The sequence below is a fragment of the Vidua macroura genome, chromosome 8 (genome assembly GCF_024509145.1).
Source record: "Vidua macroura isolate BioBank_ID:100142 chromosome 8, ASM2450914v1, whole genome shotgun sequence".
NCBI classification, from domain to species: domain Eukaryota; kingdom Metazoa; phylum Chordata; class Aves; order Passeriformes; family Viduidae; genus Vidua; species Vidua macroura.
This window is the reverse complement of record NC_071578.1, coordinates 20,003,402-20,027,926: the sequence shown is the minus strand read 5'-3', so window position 1 is coordinate 20,027,926 and position 24,525 is coordinate 20,003,402. Positions and strand designations below refer to the sequence as shown.

The 24,525-nt window shown below is 39.2% G+C and overlaps 1 protein-coding gene across 2 annotated transcripts; it reads right to left on the bottom strand.

Moving 5' to 3' along the window:
- Nucleotides 1–870: 870 nt before the first annotated feature.
- HELLS (helicase, lymphoid specific) lies at nucleotides 871–24,525 on the bottom strand. 2 transcript variants are annotated; one of them, XM_053984030.1, is made up of 22 exons: nucleotides 24,451–24,525; nucleotides 24,248–24,369; nucleotides 20,565–20,687; nucleotides 19,182–19,241; nucleotides 18,656–18,692; nucleotides 18,499–18,563; nucleotides 17,993–18,034; nucleotides 17,009–17,233; nucleotides 15,358–15,540; nucleotides 14,957–15,100; nucleotides 14,188–14,384; nucleotides 13,401–13,497; nucleotides 12,306–12,467; nucleotides 11,643–11,785; nucleotides 10,352–10,490; nucleotides 8,861–8,944; nucleotides 8,654–8,773; nucleotides 8,233–8,349; nucleotides 7,188–7,347; nucleotides 5,247–5,343; nucleotides 4,963–5,039; nucleotides 871–1,083 (listed from the first exon to the last, which is right to left on the bottom strand). In XM_053984030.1, the coding sequence occupies exons 1-22, from the start codon at nucleotides 24,479–24,481 to the stop codon at nucleotides 1,055–1,057; spliced, it is 2,454 nt and encodes an 817-aa protein (XP_053840005.1). In that variant the 5' UTR covers nucleotides 24,482–24,525; the 3' UTR covers nucleotides 871–1,054. The 2 variants fall into 2 exon arrangements, with proteins under 2 accessions (XP_053840005.1, XP_053840004.1); XM_053984029.1 differs by lacking the exon at nucleotides 871–1,083 and adding an exon at nucleotides 2,800–3,334.

Sequence of the window (24,525 nt, the reverse complement as noted above, 5' to 3'; positions counted from 1 at the left end):
GTTCATCCTCTCCGGCTCCTTCTATGGGCAAAGGCAAGCAAGGGAGGCTGCCATAGCTCAACCAGCAAACTTTGGATCATCCCTGGGAAAAGCCTGGCTTCTCTGGGCTGCTGGCACACATTAGCACACACCTGCACAAACTCCAGATAGTAACACAAGCAGCTCTTTTCCAAGGTGAGAGTGGAGGGATTTTTTTCCTGCTGGGATGATGTCTCCCCTCACTACTGCTTGGGGCATTAATTCTCACCTCTCCAGAGCATACTTCCATAGGGAAAGGCTCTCTGTGCTGCAGTGTTAGCAGGAGGGACTGCACAATAATCCAGTGCAGTGGTGGGAAGCACAGACCTGCAGGGGTGAAGGAGTGACCCTGCAGGCACAAACTGCTCTGGCTGTATTGTAGACCAAGTCTCCTGCCCAGACTGTGGCTGCTCCATACCATCTGCTTTCTCAGCAGGCTGGGGGCTCAGGGCTCTCCAGGAAAATGCTGGCTGCTGAGGCCATCTGGAGCTCTGTGTCCTGGCCCCAGAGCCTGGGCTGAGCCCTCCAGTGCCTACAAAGTCACTACATTATTTTGTACACAAGTGTCTGCCAGCAAAACAGCACTCATTCCAGAAAACCTCATGATTTTGGGGGCAAGGGTGTTAGAGCCTGGCGTGTTCCTGGCATTTCCCTGCCCTCCCACCCAGTGCTGCCCTGCAAACGGGTGACAAGCCCTGCTTTGTGCAGGGCCATGGGCTCTGTCACAGGCCCGAGCTCCTGCAGGCAGGCTGGCAGCACCCTGGGAGCACTGACTGCAGGGGGCTTGGCACAGGACTCGGGCACTACAAAAGATTTGTGGAGTAGTCTGGAAATGTAGGTTTCTAATGTGGATACCAGAGTCGATCCAATTTATTACGTGGGAATGGGTTAGGTGAGGAAGTTCACATTTGTTACTTGAGGACTTTGACCACTCTCTGCTGTGGCTGGCTGAGAAAAGGAAGGTATTTATCTTTTATGATGTAGGGCAAAATATTTGACAACTGCAGTGTTCATGTAGTCTGACTCTCCAGATTCCTCAGGAGTTAAACAGTTGGCATCTGCAGTCTGTCAACAATAACAAAATAGGTTAAATAGCCTTGCAACCACACTGAGCTGCCTGCTTTAGAAGTTATCAATAATGTAAAAACACATAAAAGGTTCCTATGTGAAGCGTGTTGGGCAGTTTGAGTGGGTGAGCATCCTGCCAGAGTGTCTCGCAAAGGTGGGCAGCACATCACAAAGCACAATCTGTCATTTTTAACACCAATTTCTTTGATTTTGCACCATATTGCAGATTAAGCAGGGTAGATCAGTCTTCAAAAGTTATGTAGGCTGTGTGGGAGCAGCTGTCACCTACTATTGTGTTTAACAAGATTAGGTTGAGATACAAACAGTTTAATAGGGAAAACAAAAGCCACACACACAAGCTAAGCAAAACAAGGAATGAATTCACTCCTTCCCATGGGCAGGCAGGTGTTCAGCCATCCCCAGGAGAGGCACATGCTGGACTCTGTATTACTCAAGGTAATTAGTAACTGAACAGAAAAATTAGAAATTTTTGTCTTCAGCAATTACCAGCAAAACGAGGCTTTCACCAGGCAAAGATCAAAGTCAGCTTACTCATTAACAGATTTATCTGTTCCCTTAGAGGTAAGTATAAATATCTCTTGACACTCTAAGATTCCCTTCTCTGTCAGGCCAATAGAGTAATTATGAACATGAAGTGAATGAAAACTGGTTTCTGAAGTCTGAGTTGGTAGAGGGGTTTTTTTTCTGTGTTATCTATGCCATGTTAATGAGCACAACTGCAACTGTGACAGCTCCAGCTGCAATTCCATGACTGCAGATTTTAAACGACACCGAAAAGACATTTTCACAAACCAGAGCTGAAAGTTTAGAAGCTGCCTGATTCATCCAGTGCTGTGTCCACTTCTGGGCCCCTTGCTACAAGGACACTGAGGTGCTAGAGTGTCCAGAGAAAGGTAATGAAGGTAACTAAGTGTTCTGGAAGGGGAAAGTGCAGAATGTCCATGTGGGTGTGTGAAAGCCAAGGAGTACTTTCTGGGAAGAGAAGGGCAGTCAAGAGGTAAAGGCTGTTACATGTGCATTTCACCTAAAGGAGTTAGCTGTCATCATTGCATTGGGACTTTTGGGATGGAGTCCAACCGTTAGCATGGCACTGCTGATCCATCGAAATCATGTCCCCAAGTGCCACATCCACATCTTAAATACTCCCAGGGATGGCAACTCCATTGCTTCCCTGGGCAGCCTGTTCCAGTGCTTGACTTTTTTTTGGTGAAGAAACTTCCTAATATACAATGTCAACCTTTCCTAGTGCAACCTGAGGCTAGTTCCTCTTCTCCTATTGCTTGTTACTTGGGAAAAGGGACCAGCACCTTGTTACAACCTCCCTTCACGTAGTTGTAGAGTGGCAAGTTCTCCCTTCCTCAGGCTGAACACCCTCAGCCCCCTCAGTTACTCCACAACTTCTGCTCCAGACTCTTCAACAATTTTGTAGCTTCCTACATCTGCTTCAAATGGGCAACTCAGCTGCAGAGGCTGACCAGCAGTCAAGACAGAAGTAATGTCTGCACCAGAAAGATTTTGGCTGTTTTAGGCTCATTGCTTTTTGGTTTCTATTTTGTGTGTGGGTGTTTTTCTGCTGTTTTGTGGGGTTCATTTGTTTTTCTTTAAATGTATGACATTGGCTAATGTGCTAAATAAGCAGAAAAGTGTGAATTAATGGATCAGCTTTGCTTGTTTAAGAAGCCAAAATCCATAGACCTTTAGAACAAAACAGATATTTATTTAATCAAAATAATTCTCAGAAGTTAAAAACAGAAGCTACAAAATGGCTTTTTAATAAAGGTACATGTTCTCTCCCTTCCAAATAAAACTATAATTGACACCATATTAAAAAAAAACAACCAAGAAACAGGGGTTTAGGACTTCCACAGGAAGATTTTTTAAAGAAATTTGCCAGTTTATACCACTGAGTACAAGAACTAGCTGCAAATGTGAAACATGCTCATTTTCTTTATGAAAGCCTACTAAAGCTACAGCTATCACCTGCATTATACTCTAGAACAGGTTAAAATTCCCTGGAAGAACACAAGGGATTTGAACAAGGCCTTAAGGAAAGTCAGCATCAAGGACCAGCAAGGATAAGTGACATCTCTGTAAGATCTGAAAGACTACTTAGAAGCCACATTTGCATATTAAAACACACATTCTGCATTGGACTCTGATGACTCTTCTAGGACTTTGAAGACACCCATTTTTTCCTTTTTCATTTTTTCAGAGGCCTTCATTTGATCTAAGATTAAAACAAATCAAAGGTCAACAATAAGAGGTATAGCAGAAAAGAGATTTGGAACACAAATTGAAAAAAACATTTTGCAGAGTTGGAGAACAAGTTGACAAAATTTTACTCCTTCATCAACAGTTGGCTACTAGAAGTTTGTATTCAAAAATACAGCTGTATGCTTCTAGGAAAAAATTCCAACATCTCTGGCTAAATGTGAATGGAGAAAAGCTGCCTGAACTAGTCTCATTTTCCTGATAACAACACCTAGAAAACCTATTTAGTGAAATTACCAGGAGAAACATAAAATTACAGCTCTGATAAGTAATACTCTTTCCAAAAAATATAAACTTGTCTTCCTGGCAATTGCAATCACTTCATTACCCTTCCAGTGAATATTAAGCTAATGAAAAAGTACTACATTTATATAAATTGAGTAATCATGGCTTACCAGGGTGGGAGCTGGAATTTTGCTCTCTAAAGCACTAACTGCAGTTAGCTATAGCAAATATTCAGTATATGATGCCAGACTAATATCTTTGTATTAACATTTTTGGACAATTTTATTATATTAATTTTGATTAGTATAGCAAAGAAGAAAAACAGCAACCATGATAAATATATTGCACACTAATAACACAAGATAAACAGCACCTTCTTCAACTTGGAAAGAGAAATCAGATTGTTTCACAGTCTGAACTTGTAAAGATATAGACCTTAATGACCATTCATCAAGAATAATTTTCTGTATTATCAGCCAGAAATAAGCAGTTTTACAGAACAATGCCTTAAATTTTTTCCTAAATTATCTAAAATATAGTAAGAGTTTCCTAAGGTAAATTAATTTTACACAAACTACACACAGCATACTTATTTAAGGCTAAAATTTTTACTTCTAAATTCTGTAATGACTGGGTTTTTTTTTTTTTCACTGTATCTATGCTTGTAGTCTTGTTCTGCTAAAGATGCTGAGGGAAACAAAATCATACAAAAGCATTCCAGATCTATGAACTTGACAAGAATTTTTCCTCTCAGGAAAGTTAAGAGTTTTTTTCAATAATATCTTGGCATGATCAAGCACTAGAATTTGCAGACAACCTCAAAAAGGAGTTGTGGTTTGGTCAGGGTTTTTTGCTAAACAACTGATACACTCACAAGCCATGGGAACTCTGAAAAGCTTGGTTTCTTTCCTCCAAATGTTAGACTTGACTTCTTTCCCCAGAATTGTTAGACAATGTGAGATAAATGTATTTTGAATTATGACAGCATCAAAGTACATTTTTTAAGCTTGCTGGAATAAATCTTTCCTGAAAAATATTCCTATTTTGATCAATTACAGCAACTCTCCTTGAAAGCTGCTTTGCAGAACACCTCCTAATCTATGCTTCTCATTTCACAGTATGCTCAGGGCACAGCATGCCTGAATGTGGTTTTCTGGAATACTTTTGTCTAAGTTCTGTTATTTCTTCTCCAGCAAACCATATTGAAAATGTCAACAAAGGGACCAAAGGGTCCTTTGTCAAATGGACAACACAGCTGTAGGGAAATGCAGCTATGGCAGCTTTCTACATACAAAGATTCTTACAAAATATGAATTTACTGCTGAACAGAATAAAGAAAACATAAAAACTCAGACTTACCAATGAGATCACTTCTATCCAAAAGTAAATCTAGATCTTTATCACTGATTACTTTTTCTTTAGATCCTTTAACCTCCCTGTTAAAGAAGAAATAATCTCTCAATAAAGATAAAAGCATGTTAGTATTGCATAGACATCAGTTTTCCCATGTAGAAGAATCCCTAAGACATTCTTTCCTCTATGAAGGTCCATATACCACTTCATAAGACAAAAAAGCTCTTGACAGCTGCTTGTAAATTACATGTTACAAACTCATGGTCCAAGAAAATATGAAATCTGCATACCTCTCATAATCTCTGGATTTCAGTAATTCTAACAATTCCTGAGGGTCCAGGCAGCTTTTTGACTGTGCTAGTCCAGATTTGCCACCTTTAAACTGATCTGTAGAAAGAAGAAATTTTAAGAAAGCACACAGTGACTAGAACAAATTACTATTGAATATCAAAACTAATGCTAGGTTTCATTGTTTTAGTCCTCATATAAACACAGCTTACACTAATAGACTCAGAGGTACATGAAGGTTTGCATGCAGACCTTTCACTTTCTATAATGCGTATGTATGTAGACATATATGTAGTATGCAGAAGAACTGACTGAAGCACCAATTCAACATGCCCACATGAACACACAGAGCAGAAAAGCCATTAGTTCCACTTACAGTAAAAACATTGTAAATAAAATTACATGGTGGATGCTGAAGTTTATTCCCTTTGTATTGTAAGCTGGTTAAAACAAAGTAAATTGTATTAATCACAAGACAGGAAATACATTAAAGATATGGTTTGCAGAGAGAACAGCCTCAGTTTAACGAAACAGACAGACATGACAAAGTAATACCCTTGACACAGACTGATTTCGTGAGACTATGCTAGCACCTATTTACAGCAAATCTGGATGCCAGTCCTTTCATGCATTACTAGTGATGCTGTCTTTCCTTTTTAGCTTTCAGAGCTTCACAAACTACATGCTATTAAATCAGTGCTGTGCAGGTCTCAAGTTGCCATAATAGCAAGAAAAATACGGTTTCCCAAGAACTTTGTTCAAGGTAACAGAAGCATAAGATGGAATGTCAAAAAAACCCCATGCTATTTTGTAACAAAATCCAGTTCTTGAGCTCCAGTATTTGTACTGTATATACCCTACATAGTTAGTTTTCTGATTTTCCTTCCTCATTTGCTTCTCCTAAGTTCCAACACTTTTTAGATATTCACAATAACAGGATCCATAACATCAGCTCTACATTTACACAATGAATCCAAAGGTTCCTGAAGTGAAACCCCTAAGCTGCAAGATTTACATGTGATACACCAATAGATGCCAAGATAAATATTGAACTTATTGCAAAACTGAAGGCATTGACACATCTTCCTTGCAGTACAAGTAGTCCCAGTCTCCAGTGCTGCTTTAGTACATGGCAGTGATCTATTAGAGCCTATTCTGTGCTCATCTTGCTGCTTGGGTTTTAACTTCAGTTTGGACCATTATCAAATCATTAAAAAAACCAAACCAAACCAAGAAAGTATACTGGCCAATAACATGCCTATAAAGAGGCAGCCCTGGCAGACACACCAAGACAGCAGTGCAAAAAGATTACAAAGAAAAAGGCTAATACTAGCATAAAGTAATTATCAAAGATAACATCATCCAGAACCAGAGGCAAACCACAGCTTAGGCTTGACTGTACAGTAGAAAGAGGTGTGGCCTTTTTGCCCCTTTATGCCTCATGAAAAGGCTTTGTTGCCCCTCAATATGAGATACAAGAATGATGAGAAGTTTTTAGCCTCCTCTGAAGTTTAATATTAAACTAGTTATTGTTCAGAAGCCAAGTTATAAGAATTGCTATTCTTCATGTGAACTTAATGTTATAGTCCAAATATAGTCCAAATATAACAAACAGAATAAGCTACAGAAGCAAATCAGGATTCCAATAGGATCTGTACAAGAAAAATTCATCCCCCAAAGGGATGCTTCAAAGCAATCACATTCTAAAGACTTTTGACTATGATAAGCCATATAATCAAGAACACCACAAGAATCACCATTGTTCTGTGCATAAACCCAAGGACTCTTGTTCTATTTAGCACTGGCCAGTTGTTCAAACAGGACTGGACATCTGTGGTTATAACACACTGGACAGAGGCAAACAGGATACTGAAATTTGTTACAGCTTGAGATTTAAAGAAGCAACACATATTGACATGAAGTGCTAAGAGAAAGGTACTAACTTTTATGGATTATCAGCTTCTCCAGCTTCCTCTTGGCAGCAGCTCTCTCCACAATCTTCTGGTCAATAGTATTTGCTGTCACGAGACGATAAACAACTACTGGCTTTGTCTGACCAATTCTGTGACACCTGTCTTGGGCCTGCAAATCTGACTGGGGGTTCTGAGCAAATAAAAAATTAAATCAGTAACCATTCAGTTATGCCATTATCCTTTTTTTGAAGGACATACTGCATGCAGCATTTTTAATGGGGAGCTCAGACACAGTGTAGAAGCAGAAGAGACATGGCATAATACAACTCTACCACTCTTGACTCTTAAGCTTATCCATGACAAGCTCTGCTGCTGTAGCTGCACAGGCAGAGAAACCCAACCTTGGACTGCTTCTGCACTATGTGCTGCAGTTTTCTACAGATGGACATGGTTCATACAACAGATTCAGATGATAATTTTAGTTATAGGTTTGTGTTGGGTTTCTTTGTTAGAGGATAAGAAAAGGTATTTTTAAAGTTTTCAGCCATTTCTGAAGCTGAAAATAGCAGCACTGTCTACTAAAATGAAGATGTCCAAGTCCTCAGTTGTTTCCTTCCAAACCTCTCTTCTTCCCAGCCTCCAGATTTACAGGAGGAGCAGAATCCTAGGTAGCTAAAACACATGTGGCAAACCACAGAGGAAATTCATGGAGCTGGCACTAACATGGCAGCTGTTGTAAACAAGGAACCCGTAAGAAGTCCAGCTACACTCAAATTTAAGTAATAAAAAGAAGGAAATGTATTGACAACATAAAAAACCCTCCTGCTTTTGGTAACTCAGGGGCAAACTCAGAAACCAACTCTAATGTTGTACTCAGTAACCCAGGACTTTTCAAATGAGGCTGTATTATTTCACAAACAAAATGTTTGCACATTTGCTACTATTGCCTTCACTTAACACCTCATTAAAGTTATAGAAATGGTCTATACCATAATGGGTTCATAAATGATTATCAAAAGCAGCAAGAGAAAGCATTTTTGACACCTATCATGAGGTTAACAATGTGTCAACATACCCAGTCACTGTCATATATGATAACTGTGTCTGCCGCAGTTAAGTTAATGCCCAGGCCTCCAGCTCTTGTACTCACTAGGAACAGGAAGACTTCAGGGTCAGTATTAAACTGATGCATCTGGAAGAGATTTCATCTATTAAAAAAAGTAGATGGACCAAACATAACATGGCTAATGGTTAATGAGACCTGTTTAAACAGATGAACACAGAAAATACAACACAAGAGGTTTTAAGAAGCACTGCATTTTAGACATACCTCAGTTCTTCAGTATTTCTGAGCTGCAGATATTAAGGTAGAAGATAGTTTTCAGCACAGAGGTGTTTTGCCTATTAAAGGCAAAATGCTGTGCAAAGTCATATCCCAGTGTCACAGCAAAAGCAGAATTTGCTAATATACTCACAGGGCATGCCCATCTACTTACATTTTCTTCTCTCTCTGAGTACGACATAGAGCCATCCAACCGACTGAATTTGAAGTTTCTCAGGTAACAGTAATCCATCAAAATGTCAAGCATCATAGTCATTTGTGAGAACAACAAGACCTACAAAACCAGAAAGATTCCTTAATAACATTTTCTGTTCCTAGGAAGATGACTGTATCTCATCCCCCCAATAATCTTGAGCTTTACCTTATGTCCTCTCTTTTTAAGTTCTGGAAGCATTCGGTCCAAGAGTAGAAACTTGCCTGAATTCTTTACTAGATCTTCATCAACCTTGGAACAGGGAAGAGAGGATCATATATTAGGAAGTAAGGAGACCAATGGCTTCCTCAACTCAGAAGCATCAACAAAAGCTCTCTGAAATCTCACTAAAACAAGTGTGCACCATTTTCTTAACTAAAAGCCATACTATTGGGAGTAATGTTAATTTACATAAACAACACTGAATCACTTAAATCATCATGAAACTAATTTGAACTCCACCATTTCATATGCCCAAATAATAATTTTTTTAAACTAATTAGTTTTCACCCTATTTCTGGAAGGAGAAACCCTCATGTTAATTTTTCCTCATGGGATAGTGCTGCTGTTTCTTTCCCAGTTTGTAATTAAGACACACTAAGGCTTCCACCTACTGGACAGAGAGAGGCACCGTTGAACAAGTTATTACACATTAGCCAGCAGTAAAAGTTCACAGCAAGTTTTCCCACTGCTTCCTTAAGCCCCTCTTCAAGAGAGCTTGCTAGAGCTAATCCTTGCCATGGGCTAAAGGCAGGGAAATGGAAACTTCTAAGGACTGAAAGATACAGCAGCCACTGTGGTAATTATGAATACATCTTCCTGAGCAATTACTAACTCCTGTGGGTGGTGTCAACTGTCAAATAGTCTCCATTTTCAACCCACTAATTTTCCCTCACCTCCCTGACTGGGGAATCTGCTTTTTATGCACTGATTTTATTACATTGATACACTTCAACAGCATACTCTGGAACACAAAATGTGCTGTTATCACTCACCGAACAGAAAACATGACTACACATACCTACAAACCTACATCTACATTTAGAATGTGCAAGCAACTTCTTTAAAATTCTTTCAATTCAAATTATTTCATACTCTCCTCTATCTCCACCTGCTTTGTGTAGATTAAGCTACCATCTGGTCTTTGTGATATAACTTGGATTTTTTCCCTTTTGAAGAAGGATGCTGTATTCTCTGAGCAGATGACTGTTATATCTGGTACAGTTCTTCAACAACTCACACTTAAATGTTATCACTGCACCTCCTGCAGCGTGTACAATTTACCTCACGAACAGTTCACCAAAGTTAGCATTTGTTTTGAAAAATAACCCTGGTGAGGAGATCTTGAGGCAGCCCCTAAAGCCCCTGGAGTCAATGGAAGCCAGCAATTCTGTGAATAACTCTCCACCAGCGGAAGAGCACTGTCACAATGAACACCACACCACCACTGTGCAAAGGTTGAATGGGCAGAGCAGCTGAACTGGTCCCTGCTACTGCTGCTACAGGAAGTTTCAAATAATGACTCGGTATACTGCTGGAATTCAACAGGAGGCATATGCCAAATACATTGAAAAGGTCATTCTTTACTGCCATCAGCTCCCAGTCTATTGCTTTTTAATGCCTGGAATAAATTTTCTCTAATGCTTTTAAAATGTGTACCTTGAATTGTTGTGTCGCAGGATCCAAAGGATACTCAATAAGATAGGGGTGATTACAACACTTCCTCAATAACATCATAATATTCTGCAGTTTAAGGTTCACCTCGGAATCCATGGGAATGCTCACTTCTACCACTGGCCTTGAAAAGTCATAACATCTTATTAGTACTGAACATGTCCCCTTATTACACTATAAATATTTGAGAGAAAAAAATCCCTACAACAAAATCAAGCAATGGAGTCACTTGCTGTGACGTGCTCAAAATCCCTTACAATTTGTAAAGGTATTACCAGACAAAACTTTATTTAGAGTGCCACACTTGACAATGAAGGCATAACTGTTTGCCATTATTGATTTAAAATATAAAAGAGTAGTCAGTAGTAATTAGAAGCAGAATTTGACTTGTGCAAGTCACCCAGCAGAAAAGGGAAGAGAAGCAAGCCCTCACTAGACCACAGGGTGAGATTTCCTGGGGAGCAATACCCAAGATGTTCCAGAATCAGCTGTCTGCCTATCCCAATTTGGCTACATCGCAGGAATCACAATGAATACAGCTATTTAGCTCTTCTATATATAGGTAGTGTCTCAACATAAGATATCCATGCATACCATAAATCTAACACAAATATATATTTAATTGTCTGTTCTCATAGGCTACATCAGACTAGAATAAGTCTAGCCAAATAAACACTTTTCAACCTGAAGATTTTCCTTATGCCCAAGAGACTTTCAACCAATTCAGAGCCACCAACAGAAGGCAAAGTGGAGGACATTTGGAGTGACGCTGTTTGTCTTTCCAAGCAACTGCTATGCATGATGGGACCCTTCTCTCCTGCAGATGGCTGAACACCTGCCTGCCCATGGGAAGCAGTGAATTAATTCCTTGTACTGCTTTGCTTGTGTGTGCAGCTTCTGCCTTCCCTATTAAACTATCTTTATCTGAAACTACACGTTTTCCAGCTTTTACCCTTCTGATTCTTTCCTCAACCCCACTGATATGAGTTGTGAGTGAGCAGCTGTGTGGTGCTTGGCTGCTGCCTCGGGTTAAACCACAATAGTGTCCTGAAGTTAACTGTAACTCTAATGAGCCAGTGAGCACTGGTACAATAATCACTGCTATCATGGCTCAGTGAATACCAGGGAAAATCAAAGAAACAAACCCTAAAGCTACAAGGATTGTGAATCACTAAATGCCATTCTTCTTGATCAATTTCAGTAAGCAAAGCACTGGAAGCAAACTAAGAGGGAGATAGACAGTACAACAAGAAAAAAAATCTTTCAAGACAGGCACCTCTCTTTTTCTACTTCCTCTTGCATTTTGCTGATTAATTTTTCCAAGTCATCAGGTGAACCATTATGTTCTTCACAATAATCAACCACTTTCCGACTACGGCGTTTTGGTCGGCCTGTAGAGCTCAACTCAACTACTTCTTCCTGTGGGAAATGAGAACATTGCCATCAACAGCAGCCAGCTCCAGAATCAAAGGCCTGTGCTGATCCAGGAATTCTCAAAATTGAAAAGAGGCCTCAGTGATGTGCATCATGCAATACTTATTTAGACTTCAGCAGCTTAAATTTTGGCTATGTAGAAGATGCAGCCAAATTGTAAAGGTCTACAACTATAGATTTTGGTAGTTTCTGTTTGATTTTAGAAAGCTACATTCATACTTTACCAATTCTAAGCTGAAACTTAGACTCAACTCTATAAAAACAGTGCTCTTTCCCTCCCAAGCTACAAGTAATCAAGAACATATTTATACTTATATTGTTTTAGTTCTGCGGCACAGGCCTATCACAGTAACTGCCACTATTGAAATAGACAACAAATAGATCAGACTAAAAATTTAAGAATAAAACCAGGTTTAGCTACAACGGTAATGAAGCAGTACCAATATGGTTTTGCATACAAACTATTACAAGCAAGCACATTCCTAATATCCTTATCAGCAGATACCTCATTATTTCCAAACAGTTTCCTAATGGTGCGATTGACAATGGCAGTATAGAAAGTCTCCTGCTTCTTGGCCAGTGGTGCATACACCACAACTTCTCGTTTAGGAGGAACCTCAAGAGCAACATCTGATTTCAGCCTTCTCAGTAAGAAAGGTGTCAGAATCTGAAATGGTGAGCAGATGCTACAATTACTCAAAGCTGTCAACACAGCTAGTTTAAAACAAAGAAAACAAGACAACAACAGAAGCAGGCCTACTGATGTGATGCTATTTTGCCAATTTAAAGTGAGAGTTAATTTGCACATATATTTCATTTTTTAATATGTATGCCTACTGAACATTTTCATGCACATGCTGGTACTAACATGCTGGAACACACCCCTTAACATTTAAAAAATTCTGAAGTGCTTAGTAGGGGCACAGTAGTAACTATGTTACAGACCTTTCTTACAAATTCCAGTAACTGAAAGTAATCTTAATACAAAACTGTTCATTTTGTTTGTTATATTTCTTAAATCAAGTTTTTCTGAAAACGCCCTAAACGTTTAACCAAAATAAATAAATTGTCATCAACAATTATACATAGAAGATACAGTTTAGATCCCTCACCAGCAGCTTATAATGGAAAAATGATAGGTCTGTATGCATTTACTTCCACACACTCTCTTAAAAAAAGAGCTTTAAGTGTAAATTTGAGGACAGCCACATTATATAACTAGTTTGTCAAAAGGCATTCTGCTCAACACCTAGAAGTTACATAAGTTCCTTCAAAGTTATCTTTTAACAAAATAAACACACTGATTAAATCTCTTGGTGAATTGAAGTCTGTAACTGCAATTAAGTTTGACTAAACTCATTTCAGTTCCAAGAATAAAAATGAGTGGCTATGAAAGAGACACACTGCTCCTTTAGCATTTGTAAGTGCTGCAAAGATTGAAAAGAACACCCTACAAGTCTCAGGAAGTCCAGAAGTGCCACAATAAAAACCTCAGACCAGAATTCAGCATCACAAACAAGATTTTGACACACTTCATGACACGAACGGCCAATGTTACAACTGTATCGTAAAAAATACAAAATGAAGGATAAATGAAAACCTGATGCAGCATATGCAAGATGTTTTGCTCCCTTTCTTTAGCAATAATATCTTCAGCAGTTTCTGTAATGCTGGTAATATCAAACCAGGATTCAAAGCTATAAAAACAAAGCAAGGAAAAAAAATAGCTTACTAAAATAATAAAGAATAATAGCTATGAAGTATCTATTCTTCTCTTATCCTGTGATTTAAAAAAATAAAGCACTCACATCCATCAGGAATAGAAGGTGTATCGGAGGAATGTCTGAAATACAGCTGTCAATTCAGAAACTTAAGGTTTTATGTGATGTGTAAAAATACTTGTACTAGTTGGAATAGTCATTATCATCTATTATATTCCATCTAGGTCATATCTTTTTCCAAAAATTAGTCAAAACACTCTTTTGGCAGTACTCCTCCGCCTGACCCCCTACTGCTGCAGAAAATGATCTGTGGGTCCTGTGTCTGCCAGCCTCACACAGCTTCATCCAACACCTTTGAGAATCTCCAAAAAGGAGCACCAGGCTTGTGTGATAAAATAAACTTATCTCTCACCACAAATGTTCATGTCTTAGCTCACAGCTGAGCTTCCACTATCCAGGGAGACAACAATTAATTCCTTCCTTTCTGAAACAACTAAGTGCAAGGCAAGACACATTTCAAAGCCTTTACCACCAAATACTCATACTGGATTACAACTATGCCATAAAACAACTCTTCACAGGCTGGTAAGTTTAACTATTAAAGAGTCATAATAACAGTCAAACAGAACAAACAGAAATAGTTTCCACCATCATACTGCAACCTACCTTTTCAAATCATCAAACACATCTGGCAGGAGGAAGTTAAGTAATGACCAAAGCTCTGCCAAGTTGTTTTGCAGAGGAGTGCCAGTCAACAGGAGTTTATTGTCTGCATTAAATCGTTTCAATTCTCTGATAAGGCGGCAGTTCATATTTTTAATCCTGTGACCTTCATCTACTATAAGGTACTTCCAGTAGCAGCTCTATGAAAATAAAGGGTATTTCAGTAAATTTTAGCTTTATTCCATCAAAACAGGCATCAGATTAATTAAGAAGCACTAATAAGATAAGCACTGTTTCATGCTGCCTGTTACAAAGGTTCTATTTACTGTTTTTCACTTTGCCAGACTAATAGAGCTGAGCCCAAACAGTTAATGCCACAAAGCTGCTTCATGTGACTACCTTTTAGAAAGCTTAGGTAGTTAAAACAAACCTTGTACAAGAAATTCATCTTGCTGAAACAATCACTGTGATGTTAACTATGATATTTATACACTAAGTATAGTTCTTGCTCTGAACATCCTTAACCATCACCTACAGGACGGTAACAAAAAGAGCAGGTATGCTGTAACTATCTGCTTTTAGAATAATGTCCTGTTTGAAGAACTTTAGCATTAATTTGCAGAGCTACTACTACCAAGGAAACAGAAGTGAATGTCAATATACATGCTACGGTATGAAATTTATTGTACAGGCAGGTTTTTCACTGTGTTCAAAAGCACTGCTATCAGTACTGAGGCACATCACAGTCCCAGGGCTAAGAGAACTTGGATACCTGCAGGGCGTTTCTGTCTCGCATTGCTATTTCAAAGGAAGTAATGACCACAGGATAGATTTGCAGTGATCCTTGTCTTCCGCGTATTTTACGAACCAGTTTGCGACGCTCCTGCTGAGCTCCATGATAGAGCATTAGTGGAATCTTTAAAAAAAAGAGATTACAAATCAGGACCACGATGCCTATTTTAAGCGAATAGGAAGACAGTAGAAATATTGAGATCTCTTACAAGAAGGCTGTAAATACATAGCAAGTCACAGCACAGTCTGTAGTAGCCATATAAACAACTACAATTAAAATTACGTTCTATATAGAGAATGCTTCAAGACAAAGAATTAGAATAGAAATTAAACAATTTGTGCTTTTAAACCTAAGGAAGAAGAAAAGTCAATTTATTTTACCTCTGGAGTAAATCTCTTGAATTCAGACATCCAATTTGGAAGAGTAGACAAAGGACCACATACTAAGAATGGACCAGGGACCCCTCGCTCCACCATCAGTGCTATTGTTGCAATACACTGGATTGTCTTCCCCAGCCCCATTTCATCAGCTAAAATGCCATTAATACCATTTTCCCAAAGCATCTGCATATGCAAGAAAAAAAAAAAGTAAACGCAAGATAATCAATACATATTTGGAAAAACAAAGACCTTTAGGAATGTAACATCTGTGGAAACTCTCTACTAGGCCCATTTTATATATCAGATGAAGATGATTCTATTACAAAATTAAATACAAGCATCTTGTAAATGCTGGATATTCTCATGTACATCTAAGTATTCCTAGCCAACTAAGTACCTGACTAAGGCACAAAAACCAGAACAGGATCAAAGGAAAGTACGTAATTTAGTGTTGCACCAGAAGGCACTAAGTGCAAGTACAGCTCACAATACCCAAGGTTCTACTCATCCCAGCTCCAAAACTTCACTTAGTTTTGCTTTCCAAAAGAGCAAATGACTGTGCTGACATTTCAGTGGTATGTATTCAAGGAGCTTCTGTAGGCATGGAGCTCCTGTAGCTACCTCACCACAAGAAAAAGGTGCACTTCCCGGCCAACACAGACACCTGCTCCAGCCAAAGCTTTTTGTGCAGACACCACCTACTCTGACAAATAGCAGAGCAACCTCTCACAAAAGAACAGAAAGACAAAGAATTGCTCTTTGGCCAATCTCTACTATTCAATAAGGATACATAAAATGGCCAATCTCTACTATTCAATAAGGATACATAAAAAGGTTTTTATAACTGAGGGCCTAACTAAGGAAACTGGTTTTCCCTCCAGAAGAGGCCTAGGCACTTTCCAGTAACAGAAGTGAGTCAGCAAGTTCAGTGGCACTCACTTGAGGGGCGAGTCTAAGCCTGTTGAAATAGACTGTGTATGCTTGTAGGGAGGAAAAACAGAAAGAAAAAAATCTAAGAGAAATATGAGATCAGTAGCAGAATTAAAATTAGTTTTGACTCATGAATTTTTTAATTTGGCTTGCATGATGAAACAGGTAGAAGTTAAAAATGTATGTGGGTAATTTTGATGGCAAGTTCCTATAGTTTTTTATTTCAGAAGCTAAAGACAACACATTTGCAATACACTGTGCTAATATTACTAGTTAAGAGTCCAAGATACAGAGAATGAAAATTCATCTGTGTCAAGCCTGCAAAGGTAACAGGTCTTTGAATACATTTGGGCTAGGTATTGAAGCCCTTAAGAGAAACAAATAAGACTGTTCCTCAGTAGGATGTATAGTCCTGCTTTCACAAACTCTTTGTAAGGAGAGGTCGAGTTGAACAAGAAAATAGATGGAAAAAGGGAAGATGGAGAACACCAGCCAGAAAGCCTATAAAGAAAGGCTTAGAAACACCAATATCCTTCCCACACTGAAACATTTTATTTGCTGTTTGACAACGTTTTCATAACACCAGATTCTTGTACCATGAAAGATCATAACTCTCTCCTCTTCACCTTCCCTGTACTAACTATAGATTTCTAATATCTCTTCCCCTACACACCAGTTTCTAATCAGCAGCAATTCTGATCAATTTCAGTTGCATCCATACCCTTAGCCACTCCATGCCTTCCACTTGGTACCACCTCATTACACCACCAGTAAAAATCTTTGGCTGCTGAAAAGGCACTGGTTGTCCATTAAACTTTCGCACTGGATCAAGAAATTGCTTGGCACTGTGTCGTACAGCTTGACACAACCTGTCCTTAATGACACTATTTGAGTCTCCATTTTTCTGCAGGTCTTCTGGATGCAGGTTGTCAGCAGAGCCTTCATCCTGTAGAAGGAAGGTCAAGGAACATGTGACAAGTGGAATGCACATCAAAGCCTGCTAAGACATACTTCTTCCCAATTTACACAGCCTTAATGTGCTGTGAAGTAACTCAGTCTCTGACACAAAGATTTCTTTTGAATCAACTGTCAACTCAAGAACAGACTTTGTTCTCCTTTAGAATTCAAGGGCAGTGACAGCTACTGAAGCTATTTTGCTTATCCTTTTCTAGCCATAAAAATAAACAGACTTAAAACCTTCCTCACAGAGGCTGGCATTCAATGCAGCAATTTCCCTTCTGTAAGCAGAAGGGCTTCCCTTTCTGCAAGCTGTTCTAATGTTAGGAAGCAATTCACACTGTGCATGCAGCTCTGGAACTACAGAAGCAAAAAAGAGACCTCACATGTTATCTCCACACTTGACTGCTTAAAAATGACTGTTTTAAAGTCTTAAACACCAACACAAATATTTTTTAATAAATTCCTATTTCCTTTATTTCTGAAGCTACTAACAATCTATAAAGTAAAAATATCTTCAAACTCAGTTCTTTAAAAAAAAAGAAATTAAAAGTTTTCACCTTGGATTTCTGAAGTAAGTATTTTAAGTGCATTCATTTATACTACCTTTCTAAACTTTAATTCAGAACTTCAATAAGTAGCAAATATGTTTATTTACAGGTAAAGTTTAGGGATATACTACAAAATACAAAAAGCCCTCCCTCCCTTTGGGTTTAGCACTCTTAAACTGCAATATGTGTCAACATACCTGATTTTCCACTTTACTTTTTTTTGCCACTGATAATATTTCCTGGAAACAAACAGGGAAAAAAAAAAACCATGCTTATGTGCTTTTCAACCTTAAAGGGTACTGAAATTTGTATTTCATGTAATCTCTTCATTCACCTTTCAATCTGAATATACTTTAAAAAGCTTTAAGTACAACATCATTAATCATACAAGTGACTCTAAAACAAGACCACACACCAGGTAATACATTTCAATTAGAAAGGGTAGCTGAAAATTCAACTGCCAATGTAGATTCTTCATAGGTTGCCCCCCTAAAGTCTTGAAAAAACAAGAGTATCCAACTTCTACAGCTGTGACAACATTGCTTGTTACATACATCTTTGCTCAAAGACAGACTACTGATGGCTGATATCTGGTAGCAATGAATGAGAATGGAGCGCTGTAAAATACAGATGTCACAGAAACTGCCTCACCCATTAAAAGTGCTACAAAAATCCAGACAACCTGTTTATAGTTAGGGCATACCTCTTTGGACATAATTTCTGATATGTTGTATGTCCCATCTTCTCTTCCTCTCTTCTTTTTTGCACCTATAAGATAATATTTGAGTATATACAATGCATCAAACATTAAGGAAATCAAACCCACCAGTACTGAAAAAAGGCAAAGCCTAATACATTACCTGATTTCTCCTCTTTGCCATCAACTGGGTTTTGACCCTAGAAAATAACCATAGGAAGAGGTTCATCATCTTATGCATCTCTAACTATCATGCCATAGATAAAAAGACGTAACCAGACTCCTACCATTACCTTTGAAAGCTTCTTGAAACTTTCTACTACTAAACAGTTTTCAAAAACAGAGAAAAATAAATTCCTGCTTATTTTTTCTTGTTACTTATTCACTATTTTGGCTGAACGAAGCAATCATTGCTAAAACAAAAAACTCCTCAAGACAAATTGAAACCATTTTCTCTCATAATAACTAGTCAAAAACATCCCTTAAAAATTACTGTTGTGGTATACGATTTTTAAGCACTTTCAAACAGCTTTACTACAGTTAAAACAAATATGATATTTTAGATAGATCCTGCACATCAAATACTGGACAATAAAACTTATTTATTTTACTTACCTTGATCAAAACTAACATTGTAATTTCTCAAGCTTTTATTTAGAAAGTTGCATAAAGTAGCTACTCAATCTTACCTTGGCAGATTTTAACATCATCTCTCTTTTTTTTTCTAACTTCTCTTTCCTCCTCTGTTCCTAAACAAAATAAAAACCACACATGCAATTCTTACCTTTCCATAACAGCCACAAGAGTACTATCCACTACAGAAGTGACAGATTACATTGGTAATTCCGAGTTACATGTACTCTGTAGACTTTGTTTTTGCAACCTCACTAAGTTTGTTCTGATGTAGTTTAAAACAATAAAGCAAAATTTGGACAAGAAAGTGCCACTGCTCTAAACTGCTTGTCAGTAAATACTTTAAACACTTAAATACAGTCATTTGGAAAGATTTCAACAAAACATATTCCCAGTTGCAAACTCCTGAAGGTTAAAGATACTGTAGTAAGTTTTCCATTTATCCAGCTTATACATACTACATATTCATTGCAGAACAGACAGCAATGTAAGTAGTCTAGAATGCCTTTAACAAAGAAGTGCTTTCATGTCTTGAAGAACTTAAGATTTTCATTCCATCTACTATTTTTGCTTGCTGAAGTAAAAGCAAAAGGATCCTGAAGAAAGAGTAGAAGACCTTGCTATTTATCAGATGGAGCAAGATTTAGTACTGAAATACACATTCTAGCAATACAATAACCATGAATTCGAGCTGACAGTTCAACTAGAGAAGTACTTTGAAGAAAAGGTTCCTGCAGTCTGTCAGCGTCCCTTTATGGAAAATGTTGTTGTTCTTAATCTTTTCCTGCTTTTCCCTCTCTCTCAAGCATAAAATCTTGCAAGCTTGTCCATAAACATACAGTTAAAAAAGTCAAGACAAAGCTAAGTATGAACTCAGCAGCCCATGGATTAAAAAAAAAAAGAAGACATGTAACACTGTTTTATGGAAACTCTTGTTTGGGAACAGCATGGCCTCAGATCACTGTAATTTACCGATTTGTTTGAGGGAGGCCTAAGTTAGCATCTTGAACGTACACCTCATCCTCAGTTTTCAGTTAATAACACAAACAGGCTACTCACCTTCCTACTAGTCAGTTCTTTGCACCATCTATCCTCCATCCATGTTTTCTAGCTCCCTCAAACTTCAGTTCTTATTTGAAATACTTACTCTCCTTTCTTTGCACTCAGGCCAAAAGAACTGTAAATGCATCAGTGCCACCTTTACACTGTGGCTTTAAATTATAATTCATGTTCTTCCATGTCTGATTCATCTTTTAATTTATAGAACAAATTCTGAACACTACATGAAGCATCATGTCATTCCTGTGCAGTAGGTTCCGGTAGATTTTAATGTTACTAATGCAATCTTAAAAACATTTTTACTTCAAACAGTTGGATGGAGAAAAATCCAAAACAGACAGCACCTTAAGTATCCCTACTGCAGATAAGAAGACACCTACCTCTAGCTGCTGCTGTTCCATTTTGGTTAGCAAGAATTTGGAATAGATGTTGCTTTTTTCAAGCAAGTGTTGAAGCCTCTTATAGCGCATTTCACTTGATTCCCTGTCCCAAGAAGTTCGAGCCTGGCCAACAAAAAGACACGTCAAGCATTTACAGATACAATTGTGACAATACCGAAGAACCATTACTTGTGTTAAAAGCATTAACTCTGAAGTGTCTCACACAGAGACCTATTTCCTTTCAGCCATCACACTCCATGATTTGTGACTGTATGGATTCACACTATGAAGTGCTGTAAGGTCAAAGTAACTGAGGGTTGCATTCACTTGCATATGCACCATACACACCCCGAGTATAGCAGCACATGGCATTCAAGGACTCAGAGATGCCTCAACTCCAACGCAAAAATGAAATCTCAGTTTATTTGTAGCCTGCAAAATTTTTGAGCGGAAAAACCCTACCTGGCAAATTTCAGCATAGCTTCCCCAGTATTCTTATATCCCTTCATGTACATTTACACCAAGTTAGATTCTCATGAAGAACAAGCTATACAGACAGCTACAAAACTATCACACGGTTTTACAGAGCTCAACTCAATTGCCAATATGAAAACAGTAACTTCTACTCACTTTGCTTACAAAATCCACACATGCTTTTCATAGTAACTGAATGCTGCTGAGTTAGCCAGGGCTGTGCATTTAGAAGTTTGCAAATTACTCTTTAAAATTTGCATCAAGACACCCCCAAAAAGTAAAAAACATTCACCCTTCTGCATTCATCTAACATTGCCTGCAAAACAGAGATACCAAACAAGTCACAGAATCATTTCGTTTGGAAAAGACCCAAGATCATCGAGTCCAAGCATTAACCAGCACTGCCAAGTTACCACTAAACCACTAAACTAAGGATGCCTCGGAAGTGCGACATCTCCGCGCTTTTTGAGCACTGCTTCCATCGCTTCCCCAGGCAGAGCATCTCAGTGCTTGATCACCCCTGCAGTGAAGAAAATTTTCCAAGAATGTCCCATCTAAACTTCCCCTGGCTCAACTTGAGAACATTTCCTCGTGTCTTATTGCTTGTTACCTGGAAGAAGAGAGACCCTCCCCCGCCACCTGTCTACAGTAGTTGTAGAGAGTGCAAAGTTTTAAATTAGCATCTTCAAGAGAAACCTAGAAAGACAAGGTGCAGAGCTTTACAAGATGCTTATCTATGTCACTGCCTTCAAAAGAAACACAGGGGGAAGGGCACGCTAGGACAGAGAAAAAAAAAAAAACAAGGGACTCTTCTGAAACTAAATACACTAATAGGTAAGGAAATATGGTATTTCCTGAACCACGGGACAAACTGTGAGACACCGAAACGGTGGAGAATGTCTGACCCCCCAGAAATCAGAACTTGATTTTCTCTAATACCAATCAAGTAGCAATCACCTTGTTCTTTTAAGAGAGGAAGATCTATCCCCACAATTTCTCTAGGGGAGGAGACTGCATTCTCGTGACTTTCTTTGCTTTTGCTCTCCTCCGTCCAGGTTTTTACCTTCAGATGACAAGTATCTGAGCTCAGAAAGATCAACTCTTGATGGCAATGCCAAGAGAGAATATAATTAAAACTAATCTACTTTTTCAGCAAACTGCTATTGCTCACTTTTTATTGGAGTGAACACAGCATTCTTATTTGGTCAAACTGAAGGACTTTTTCCTCAACCAATTTCAAAAAATTTCAAGCAGAAAAAATAAAACTCAAATATGAACAGCACTTTAATGACATCTCACTGTGCCTTTTGACTCAACACTTAAAGCCTTATAACAGCAGGTTTTTTCCCCCTTTTTGACCGAAAAGGTCAAAACCTTGACACTTTTGGTCACCACACTACATTCACCATTAACCCTCAAAAAGAACTAGCAACTCCTTTGCTGAACTGCAGTACAAGTCACCTGGCAGGGGGCTTGCCGAAGTGACAAGCACAGGAAACACAGAAGCTGCCCCCCAGCAAGGCTGTGGTAACTACAGGAGTAAATCCCCTTGGTCTGACTGGCCCCCGATTGCACAGGGAAAAGGTGATAAAGCATACAGGACAACAGAGCTACATTCTTGCTAGACGTAAGTCCTGTGGATTCTCAAGAAATGGAGAATACAAAAAAACCCACATTACAGCATAGTTACAGAAGTGGTCTTTGTGAAAGAAATAAAAATTTCAAGTATTTTTCTCAATATTTCCTGTGCAATGAGAAAATTTGCTCTACAAGGGTTTCCTCCTTACCTTCCAGAAGTATTACCTCCAAATTTTTAGTTCCTAGTCTCATAAGGAATACCTGAAGTTCCAATATGCTACATCATCAATTACTGTTTGCAACAAAGAATATTATGAGACTTCTGGGAGAATCGATATTCCTTTCTAAGTACAGTATCACGAAATAATGCATCATCAAAACACACCTTTGTAAATCCTAACTTGTCTTAGAGTAAGTAAAAAAGAGTAATCAAAATTAGTTCCAGGCCTTAGAGACTGGTATTTTTCAGGCCCTTAGAATAACGAGTCAATTCTTAACCTAATTTCTCTATTACGTAATTCCTTCAACATCTCAAGATCTTCAAGGCCCCTTCCAACCCAAACCATTCTGTGATTCCTTAGAATACAATTCACAAAAAAGCACTTAAGAGAACAGTCCTTTCAAGCTTATATTTCCTTGTGTCTGAAACACAACACAAATGATCATGTTATCAGAATACTATATAAGGGATCAGCACAGGTCTAGAAGCATCATGCTCTCATGTTCTCACTCCAAAACAGACTGGTTAGTATCATCAACGCTTGAAAACATTCTGAGCAAGAGGGAAATGAAGCATAGTAATGATGGCATCACTTGCGGTGGGAGGTACCATTTCCGCGAAGCAGTCTTTATTTCCTGTAACACAGGCAAACCAAGGTACACAAACCAAACATCGCCTCCCGGACTGATCACATGTCCGCTTCTCCTGGCACCAATGCCAGGCCACAGGCAGCTCCCGCTCAGCTGTGTGCAGGGAAGAGCAGGAGTGCAGACCAAGACAGTGACTGGCATAAACCTGGTCCTTGTTAGCTGGGCTTTCTCAGCTAGACTACTTCGTCAGTTCTGCATAAAATATACCTGCTACTGAAAGAAACACATAACCAACCAGGCTTACTCTGGAAAGGACCTGCACAACTCTACTCAGGCCGTTTGGCTGGTGAGCTTGCTTTAACCAAAGAGGGAAAGAAGTGTTACGTACACTTTGAGAAACAAAACCAGAAAAGTTTTGTCTTTAACGTTTCAGACAGAAATTCAAAAGAATGCGAACTTACAACTTACTATCCTTTTTGAAATCAGCTCACTTTATAAGCATTATACCTCACATTTTTAGACTCAGAACGACAAAAGCAAAGATGTAATCTTCCCACTGCAAATTTCAAAGCGTATAAAATGCGGGAGGCTTCTCCGTAAGTGCAAGAGTTCACCGCTAGCCTTTAAAAACAAAAAGAAAAATGAAGGCCGCCGGTGGCTGATCAAAAGGCGCTTATACACCACAGCACGGCCCTTACCAGTCCCTCACGTTTGTTTGTTTTGATACCCAAGGAGCTACACGGCCCCGGCCCGCAGGCACCCCGACAAACCCCGCCGCCCGCGGGGACCCCTGCCGCCGGGCGGGGCCGGCCGCCCCTCACCTTCTCCAGCATCTGCCGCTCCTGCTCCAGCCCCGCCGCCTCCAGCTGCTCCTCTTCCTTCAGCATGGCCGGCGTGATCACCACTGCCTCTGCCTGCTCCCCCATCTCGGCTCCCAGCGGTTCTGCAACGAGCGCACGGTCACTCACGGCCCCGCACGGTCCCGCACGGTCCCCCCCGGCCGTGCCCCGCGGCCGCCCCTCACCGCTGCCGCTGCCCGAGTTGCGGGCGGGCATTGCCCCGCGCGGCACCGCTCCCGCGCGCGCCGCCTCACCGCCCT

Bases quoted from the DNA above. Each gene is read 5' to 3' on its own strand.
- HELLS (XM_053984029.1), bottom strand. From the start codon at position 24,481: ATGCCCGCCCGCAACTCGGGCAGCGGCAGCG. The intron at 12,468-13,400 runs GTTTTCATTTAT...TCACCATTTCAG, and splicing joins TCTTGCATATGCTGCATCAG to ATTCTGACACCTTTCTTACT. The intron at 10,491-11,642 runs GTGCCTGTCTTG...TGACTTTTCAAG, and splicing joins GAGGAAGTAGAAAAAGAGAG to GCCAGTGGTAGAAGTGAGCA.